The sequence below is a fragment of the Dinoponera quadriceps genome, unplaced genomic scaffold (assembly GCF_001313825.1).
Source record: "Dinoponera quadriceps isolate SergipeBrazil2010 unplaced genomic scaffold, ASM131382v1 scaffold479, whole genome shotgun sequence".
NCBI lineage: Eukaryota > Metazoa > Arthropoda > Insecta > Hymenoptera > Formicidae > Dinoponera > Dinoponera quadriceps.
The window spans coordinates 84,510-94,779 of record NW_014554586.1 but is presented as its reverse complement, the minus strand read 5'-3'; the positions used below and the strand labels follow the sequence as shown (position 1 = coordinate 94,779).

Genomic DNA, 10,270 nt, shown 5'->3' with positions numbered 1-10,270 from the left:
ATGAGTGCCAGAAAAAACTGCCGGCCGTGATAATTTGAGAAAACGATCGGCTCCTTCTCGTCGTCCGGATACTTGCGTTTGCGCGGGATACCGATCTCCGCGCGAATACAGTAATGCGTGCATAATATACAGTCCTTGGTCATATTATTAGATGTACTTTGATTGTTTAATAGAATGCAGGTTAGGAGGAGAAGGAAAACTACTGATTTCATGTTTACTCGATTAGAATAATTTTCGGTCAGCGCTTTGATCTCGGCATCTTTTGAGATGTCAAATCACTTGTTTTACCCGATCGCTCGCTTCGGTCGTTGCTTTAAATTTAAAGTGAAATTATTCCTTGATACTCGTGAAATAATTGAATTCTACATAATTTCATTTATCAATTTGACGTACAAAAGCCGATCGCTTCATTTGCTTTAAATTCGAGTAATTCTAAACTACAATAATTTTATCTTACGAACAAAATGCATCTAAATTTTGTGTGTGTTATAATTATAATAATTAATATTAATAATTATAATAATTAACATTAAGTGTGATTATAATTTTTGTAAACAATATTAATATTTCTCACGCAAAAATTTATTTTTCTAGTTAGCAAGCAAGGAATTTGAAGTTTCAAGTCACAAATGAACAAAAATAAAACTAAATTTTCATTTATACACATACTCAAAACATGTCTGTTCCCGTTAGTATCAACAATGCAATTAGCGCGGGTTCATACTTGTTCAAGGTCATTTAACAACCAAGTGAAATGACGTCATAAAAAATACCTTTTATAGAATAATGGTTCCTTAAGGGGGTCATCCCGTGTGACGGCTTCAAAAAATCGATTTTTTTTTTGCATAAATCTAATCTAGAGCATGCATAGAATATACTGGCAAAGTAATTTTGGCAAAGGATTTTTTTAACTGGTGCCCATGATTTTTCGAAAACGGTTCAATGGATTTAAATAAAATTTTAATGGTAGATTCAGCACATGATGTGTGGCTATCGTGGAAACTAGATTTTTTTAAAAATATTGAACCGTTTTCTGTTCGCATAAAAAAATAGTCGCAAAAAATCATACTATTTTGAGTTATAATTTTTAAAAGCATGCGAAAAATTGAATTTTTAATATTTTCAAAAAATCCTAGTTCCCACGATAGCCATTTGCCTATAAATTAAAATGCAATTTGATTTTTTAATTTCCGATAAACCAGTCTGCTGGAATCGTGGGCACCGTTTGTCTGCTTTTTTTATATGGGTGCCATTCCAGTGATGTAACTCGCCATCGACGCCATATTTTTAAATAAAAAAATTTACACATATAGTTTAAGATGTAATAAATATATAGTAAAAATTTGGAAGCTCTGTATTTTTTCATTTCGCCGCAAAAAAATGCAAAAAAAACTTAAAAAAACGGTCGTCACACGGGATGATCCCTTAACATAATTCGATCGATAGATTAGCTGTATTATAAAACTGACCCTCAGAAGTTAATGAATTATTAAAAATTCAGGTGCGTTTAATAATATGGCCAGGGACTGTATAAGAACCTGACTAGGTGTGAAAGTTAATTTACAAGGCGTGTTACGTTAACGCGCCTCATGGTGACATCTTAACTCTAATTTGATATTCATGGATCAGATTGATTCAAGCAAAAAGTTAAGATCTTACTCTGAGAGGAAAAAACGGTTAAATTAACAAAAGCGGTCTCTTTCATTAAAAAAAAAATTGTTCATTGAAGAAATTACGCTTTGATGCTATAATCGAATGCGTTGCTGGCTAAATCGTAATCGTTGAATCAATTGATAACTCATTACAGCAACTTTATAATTTGTTTAATGAATAAGGTGCTTGAAAAAATTTTGTTCGCTCGAAAAAAATTTCGTTGATTGTATTGCTCTTTTTCTCAGTGCATAATCGTTAAATTTTGAATTTTTGCACATAGAATTCTTTTCCTGAAACATGTACAATTTTTTATTTCTTTCCGTATATATACGTTAATATGTTATTTTTTATATATTTTCTTATATATTAAAATTAAAAAAAATTATATATTATATATAAATTATATATTAAAATTTCGATTAATTTTAAAAGGGTTTTTTTTTTACTCAAAAACATATTTACTTTAGAAAACGATATATTATATTTTAATCAAAATTTTCCACAACCTTTTCCTATCTTTTTGGCAATAAGTGGGTTTCCACGGTAGAAAAAAAGACTTATTTTTAGAAGCAATCCATTCATCGATGAATTTTTTGATTTCTTCCAAGTCTTGAAAGTGTGTACTTTGAAGCATATAATGCATTAATTGGAACAAGTAATAATCAGATAGAGAATACGCGGGATAGTAAGACTTCCCATTCAAGTTCCAATAACTTGTCTTTCACGGACTTAGCGACATGCCACCTGGCATTGTCGTACAAAAGAATCACTTTACGTCTTTTATTCGCAATTGGAGGTCGTTTATTATCCAATATTTACATTAATTTGTGTAATTGTGGTGAACAGCAATCAACTGTTAACAGTAACTATTTTATTTGGTTTTAGCAACTCGTGATACATAATACCTCCATAATCCCTACAAATACAGAGCATAATCTTGTTTCCATGAATATTGCGTTTTGAAGTCGATGTTGATAGTTGTCCTGGATCCACCTACGATTTTTTCTGTTTAGTATTGTCATAATATATCTATTTTTCATTGCTAGTTACAAATTGATACAAAAATTGCTTTTTTGTGTCTCGTGCAGTGAAATGCAAATGTTATAACGATTTTGGATAGCCAATTCGGACAATTCATGTGGAATCCATTTTTCTCTCTTTTGGATTTTTCCCGTATCTTTTAAACTATTATATATAGTGGTTTGACCAATATCTAATTGTTCGAGTGAAATGTGAAAATTGCAAGTTCTTTGAGCGGTTGAGCCGAATCTTCATCCAATGATACATTTAACGTTAACCCTCAAAACTAACCGAAACACCAAGTACATTAAATTATCTATTTTAAAAATAATAATTACGACAAATTTTCCGAGTTTATCTTTCGTATATTCAAAACTATAATATTTGTACACTAAGTAAGCGTATTTATAAGTACAATCGGCGTCATGTATGTTATATCATTTCCTAGGTTGAAACTTTTTGTTATTACGCAATTTTTATCCTTTTACATGTAGATATAAAATCGAAAGTATTATAATTAGAACCATTATAATTATAACCCAATATAATTAGAATTATTTATGCAATTTTCGATGTTATGTGTTATGTGTAAGACTCAAAATCATTTTCCGTCTAGAAAATGATACAGCATACGTCGACTGTACTTAAATAAGAGTTCATCGGAAAAGTTAAAGATAGATAAAGATAGAGTTAGAGAAAAATAAGTGTGCCAACGAAGGGTTAATGCAGAATGTTTATATTTAGATTAATCGACGATAATTATGTAAAAAGTAGAGTCAGATTGCTTAGGCTTAAGTGATAGAAGTGAAGTGAGAATGTACATGTCTCGAGATAAATAAGATAAAGAAAGAGAGAGAGAGAGAGAGGGAGGGAGCGGGAAGAAGGAAACGTTCTGAACAGTCGTTTTTATTGTTTCCCGTACCTACCGCTATTTATCCACAATCGACTGATGAATCGACGAATTGATTATAAATCAGCGTGCGAGTTAGTCGTCCTCTTCCAAATAAACGCAATATTTACGATCTTGTCAATTGATTCCCCCGATGTCGCAACAACACCTTTCCATTAGCCTCGCCGTTCTCGGAACCACTCGGCTTCGTCTCATTGTACTCGAGCCGGTCTAATACGCGCGCGCGCACGGGGCTTTCAGCACGTTGTCGAAATAATTTGCGTAAACGGCGCGCAGCGAGCGGCTTGAGCGGGCGATCGTTAACGGCAGGACGGTATGCAATTATCGCCGATTTAGAATATCGTTTCAACGGTACCGGCACCTAAGAATGTGCTAATTGCCCGTTGCGATCTGACCGGTCGCAATAAAAACGAGTCTTTACTTAGTCGACTTAGTGGACTCGGGTACGCCGAGAGTCCGAGCGGGGACGTCCCGCGACGCGTGTGGCCCATTGACGTTTCCCCAAATTGAAATCGATAGTTCACGAGCGAGTTTTAGCGAGTAAGTCGGCTGGCAGCTCGTAGTAACGCGTGGCGCGCTAATTGCGTCGCGATGAACTCCGGCGGGGTTGTATCGCGGATCTCCGGATTGCCCACATGGCCGCCGTAATCGTCGTGCCGCAGAAGCTGCGGATCATCAATGAAACTACCGGACGCGGATCGACGCGACGGTAGCCGCTCGCGGGCGACGCGCGAAATCTGTAACAATTAGGGCTGTTAACGCTGTCGGATTTGCTTAACGTTCCGGCTGATACAGTTACAGCGCGTACCGGACGGGTTGTCGAAACTGGGTCCGAGGGAGTATCGTTCAGTACCACATCGGACACTACGACCGGAGGTTTCCCGCCGCGCGACCGCTTTTCCGCCCCGCCCGCCATTCGCCGCTAAGTGTCAAATCTCAGTAAGCAAGAAATCATTGACACAACGATATTTATTACAAATGATATTTTCTAATATGCAACGCTTTCAAATACGCTCTTAATGTTTGCATACAACGTCATTGTTGATAATATTTCATCCAAACATCGACAATAATCTTTCCACACTGATGATTTTAATATTTAGAAATATTATATTAGCAAGTAACAGTTTAAAAAGATTTATAAAATATTATGTTAAAATGTTTATAAGATCGGTATAAAATCGATGTTTCAAAGGATTGGATTGAATGTTTCTTGCTTACCGGGATCTCTCGTCAGCGCGTCGTCATCGTGCCGGCAAAAAATAAATAGCATACGCGATAGAGCGACGAGGGAAGAGGACGGGAGTGATTTTCTCTCCCTTTCCCCGCGTCATCGAGAGTATCTCAGGATACCGAGTGAGATGTAAGACGACAGCCGCGTGGTGGGATGGTGTCTATCTCGTGTGACGAACGCGCAAGAGGCAAAGCGCCCGCGACATATCACGGAAAACGTTGCAACCCCTCGCGAGGTTAACGATCGCGATTAAGATGGGTCAGTAGCTACGTGAAGCAATAGTTAGTGCAAAATATCCGTAAAGTCCGCGTAAAATTAATGGTTGCGCGTACGGATCACTCACGAGTCGAAGTCTCGATGCTACTTTGACGTTCTCGAAGATAGCTCGCATCTATTCGGACAAATCAATAGAAACCTATTTTAACAATACCGACATTTATTAACTTTTCTATGTTATGTTATTTTCTATGTTATTTTCTATATTATTTTCTATATATTAACTTTTCTTCGTTGAACCTTCAATTCTGATGGATTTAATTTTAATACTACATTATACGTCTATTTTGATGCTAGAACAGCGAAAACGGAAATTTATGATATCATCAGGGCCAAAGTAGGAAGAAATTATATTATTAGAATTTAAATTGAGTACCTATTTTGCTATCCTACTGTGGTTTAGAATTAAAGGTTTGACATAGGATCAAAATTTCAAATCGGGTTATGACGCACATTTTTTATGCATACCAGATCGAGTAGAAATTTTGACGCTTTTAACCTTTTCTGACCTGAATTTATTTTTGCAAGTGAGAAAAAATGTTTCTTTCAATTTATTTTGTCTTTGGACACGGCAAGAGTCACAGTGAGGGAACTTAAAAGTTAATGATTACAATTGGAATCAGCTGGGCAGAAAGGGTTAAGGATAATTTGCGTTTTCTTGAAAAGCTTATAGATTAGTAAAGACTTTTGACGATATTGATAGTCGTTAAGTTCTCGCTTGAACATATAATTTTGTACTGAAAGAAATAATGTCATACATTCAAATAAATAATTACTCCAATAGTGCTTAACAAATATTTTACTTGACTCAAGTAAAATATTTGCTAAGAAGTATTGGAGTAATTATTTACTTCAATATAACACTTTTTTCTTTCAGTGTATAGATTTCATTTTAATACTATCGCGAACAATCTATGTTGACGCTAAAACAGCGCAAATGGAAGTTTAAAACATCATTAGACTCAAAGTAGAAATAACTTATATCGTTAGAATTAAAATTGAACCTACTTTACTATGTTAGCTCCTATTATGTTGCGGAATTAAAAGCTTATAATATAGGATCAAAATTTCAATTAGAGCACTTCTGAATCGAAATTCGGATGCTATTTTGACGTTCTTAAGGATAATTCGTACTCTACTGAAGAAAGTTTATAGGCTACTAAAAACTGACGATACTTACACTTGTTAACTTCTCCCTTGAACCTTTAATTCTACAGATTTAATTTCCACACTATCTTAAATAATCTATTTTGACGTTAAAACATCAAGAACGGAAATTAAAGGCATCATCATGATTAAAATATATGTAAATTATACTATCAGAATTGAAATGGGGGGAACCTATTTTGTCATTTTAGATCTTGTCGTGTCGAAAAAAAAAAGATTAACATAGGCATCAACAAAAATTTCAACTCGGATAACTTCGTTCTAAATGAATAACATCCTTACGGCATTTTGATTTCTTAGAGACGATACGTAGCCGATTAGCCTGCAAGTTCGTCCTGCTGTCAATCTGCATTTACCACGCCTCCGCTGAGTCGGGCATCGAAAATACGGAAACGATTTCAGAGATGGGAGCACCCGAAGAAAATGTCGAGCTGACCACGATCGCGCAGACTATCAGGTGAGCGAGCCGAGACTTTCCCATCCTCACACCACCGTCTCATCGTTCCCTCGCTCTCAATAGTGTCAGTCGATCTAGATGCGGAATTGTATCTTTTCCGAGCCCTCAATCTACGAGGAAGTGTGCAAGATAGAAATCAGACTGACGCAACGGCCTCGGGTCAATTATCGCGGATTAATCGGCATTTACCTTAATCCACTTTTCATCCACAGACGGGGCAGAGCGTACAGACGTGGTTACAATGCCAGAGGGGACAACAAAGATTACCACAACGATCAGCAGGATCATTATGGTAACATGGACGATGATAATATGGACGATCACGCGGTCGACGACGAGAACGATTACGGTCATACGAAGGCGATGAGTCAGCCTAAAGTCGATTATTGGGCCGGTTACTACGACTTTCTGATCAATGAAGGGAGCTACAAATTTTGGGCCGTTTTCCAGGTAATCCAATTATCCACCAATCCAGTAACTGTAATCTAAATGGTTTACAGTCATAACCCAAAATCTTCAATTGGCGATTTAAGTTTTTAAATGAAATTTAAAAGTATAGTATAAATAGTTACTTCTGGTGTACTTTGATTGCGGCGCAATAAAATCGTCTAAAAACCATCAAAATCACCTAAAAACAATAAAAAATCAAGCCAAACTACCTCTCACAAAATCGCATAAAAACAAAGAAAAACTCATCTCCCAATCGCTATTTTGAGATAAAAAATAGAAAAGTAAATGAGATAAAAATAGAAATAGTAGTAAAAAATATTTAAAATATTTAAAAGTAGTAACAAATATTACTACTTTTTTCTGGCGTATCCAAGAACTACAGCTTAAAAATCGGACAAAACTACTTTTAAAAAACAAGGTTTTAAAGCATAAAATGCTATGAAAATAACGCTATGAAAATTGTTATAGAAATTTCTGGCGCATTCGGGGTCGGAAGATTCAAAATCGATCAAAACCACCTCAAAATCGAGGTATAAATCTCTAAAAAAAAAAACCCTTAAAATACTGTCTCTCACTACGAAAATTGTTATCGAGATTTCTACCGCACTCGGCCTTGGGAGACGCACCCGGGATCGAGAGATCCAGAATCGAGCAAACCCATCCCAAAATCCGAAGTTATATCCCTCAAAAACACTATATACCACCATGAAAATTGTTATGAAAATTTCCAGCGCATCCGAAATCGGGAGCTAAAAATTAAATAAAGCCTACTTTAAAAACAATGTATAAGTCCCTAAAAAACGAGGTTTTAAACCTCAAAAACGCTCAAAAACATTCTCCCACTTTGAAAAAGCAGCATTTTTACATGCGCGGAGTGTTGCGGATTGAGATTGTCTCGCCGCAACGAGACGATTGGAATTCTGAGTTGCTGCGCGCCAGGCGAGGCAGTCTCGCGCGCCGGATTCTCGCTGCTGTAAATTGCGGCGTACGCTGCGGGGCGGCGCGCCGCCCGAGCGGTTCGCCCGCAAGTGAGTTCGCTCGCGGCGGCTATAATAGGGCGCTTGGCAGGAAAGAACGATTAGACAGCTTTGCTCTACCATCGCACTTAAATGAATGGAACGGTAATAGTATGGTACGCACTCATGTTGGTTCGGTTTTTTTGGGGGGGTTTTACGGCTGTACTCGCGGGGGGTCATGTTTTGCGTACTTCGGTGAGTTTCTTCTTTGGAGTTGTACGGTGCTCGGGGGAGAGGTTCAAGGTTTGGATTTAAAAGCCCCTTTGGGTTGATTTTTGATGCTTGGAACATCGTTCCAAGCTTTCCTCGTGACTGTACGCGCCACCTGAGTATTTCGGGCGGACACTGTGTAAGATAAATTCGCAGAGAGCCTCCGACATGGGACAATTAATCGACGCTACCGCCGATTAATTCGGGGTCGAGCGTAACTCGATAGACGCCGTGACGATCGGCTTCAGTGGACAAATCACCTGTGGGGGAACGGCGGTCATGTGAGGTTAGCACACGAACATATAGTCCTCGGTAGTTCTGATTAGAGTTCCAGCTTTCCTTCGAAGAGTTTATAATAGGAGAGTTTCTTTTATATTTATAAAATATGCCGACGTTTAACACTAAAAAAAAAAACAAAAAACCAGGTGCTAATTTCACACCTTGACATTAAGATTGGATAGTTATGAATGGCTCATTTTTATGTATTTCGAAGAGTTCTTAGAGTTCCTGATACAAAAAAAATTTTTCGATTTCTTTCAAAAATTAAAAAAATTCGGTATCGAGGCCGAATAATTCTAAATAGCGCATTTGATTCCTCTCGACGAGCTCTAAAGTTTCTGATAGGTAAAAAATATCAAATATTTGTAATTGTTAAAAAAAAAATTGACATCGAAAGTTACCAGAGGCAGACATTTTTGAGGTCGAATAACTTCTTAAATATCGGTCGGATCGCCTTGAACCATAATAATTTCTTATAGAACTCGTTGAGTACAATCGAAAAAACACCGCCAGAATTACTGGAACTCTTAAAAAAAATTTCGATGCGGACGTGGAAATATTTCAAGTGCCGCACACATCATACAGAATAACTTCTTAACCACTTGCGCTTGGAAGGCGGCGGCTTGCCGTTGGGTTCCCCCGCTTCTCCGGGAGGAGTGGAGCTACGCTCCTGAAGCCCTTCCGGACCCTCTAACGCACGCACTGCGCCGCGGGGAGGTTTTCCCTGCCGCGAACGCTAAGTTCTTCGTCGGACCTAAGGGGTGCGTTTCAGGTGCCGCCGGCGATGTTCTGTGCCGGAGACAAGGCATATAGAGGCCCTCGCACGACCCGCCTTGCTGTCGGCGTAGGTGTTCTTAGACGCGAGCCGTCTCATCAGCGGCCCACGTAGCTGACGGTGATTGGCTGCTGTCCCTGCGACAGACCCGGGGTCCTCCGTGACCCACTGTGTCGATGATGGACGGTGGTTGTGGCCGATGCGACTGCTCTGGATCATCCTTAGTGTCCCACGATGCCGACGATGGAAGTCGGTTGTCGCCAATGCGACTGTTCCGAGTTCTCAATGATCCACGATGCCGACGGTGAAAGTCGGACTAACCGAATTTCTCCGAGAAGTGACTCCGGTGCCCCGCGAAGAAGGCTTCCCCGCCGTCAGCGACTGGGCGCTCTCCAGGAATCTTCTCAACCCCGAAGGTAGATATTGGAGATCCCGGATTACCCCGTATCTAGAGACGAGTTGCCAAGCTTCACGATAACACCGAGTCGCAGCGAACGGTGATCCGCACCGAACGCTGCTGGAGAATTCGTCCCTGGTCAGGGCGTGAACACGTTCTTCTGAGCTCGCGGGGAGACGATGTCTACCGTTCCCGAAGGCGATGTCCACGTGGACGATCGCGTTCGTCGGCGTACGCTCGACCCTGATTCCGATTAACGTTCCGGTGGAGTTGCTCCGCGGACGAATTTTCCGGCCCTTCGCCTCGGAAGATCTTGTGGCGTTCACGGCCACGAGTGCAGAACGAGGTTCCGGCACCAGGAAGGTATTGAAGGGTAACTTCACACACTCAAAAATGCACGCTAGGCGCTTGTTCACCGTTCTGTCG

The 10,270-nt window shown here is 39.1% G+C and overlaps 1 protein-coding gene across 1 annotated transcript in view; it reads left to right on the top strand.

The window, feature by feature from the left end:
• The first annotated feature begins 5,052 nt into the window (after positions 1-5,052).
• The window catches only part of LOC106752184, a 6,218-nt gene continuing 1,000 nt past the window's right edge, over positions 5,053-10,270 (top strand). Inside the window, exons 1-3 of the mRNA XM_014633713.1 lie at positions 5,053-5,075; positions 6,561-6,717; positions 6,930-7,167. Coding sequence (XP_014489199.1) covers positions 5,072-5,075; positions 6,561-6,717; positions 6,930-7,167 — 399 coding nt within the window. The 5' untranslated portion in view covers positions 5,053-5,071. The remainder of the gene's footprint in view (positions 5,076-6,560; positions 6,718-6,929; positions 7,168-10,270) is intronic.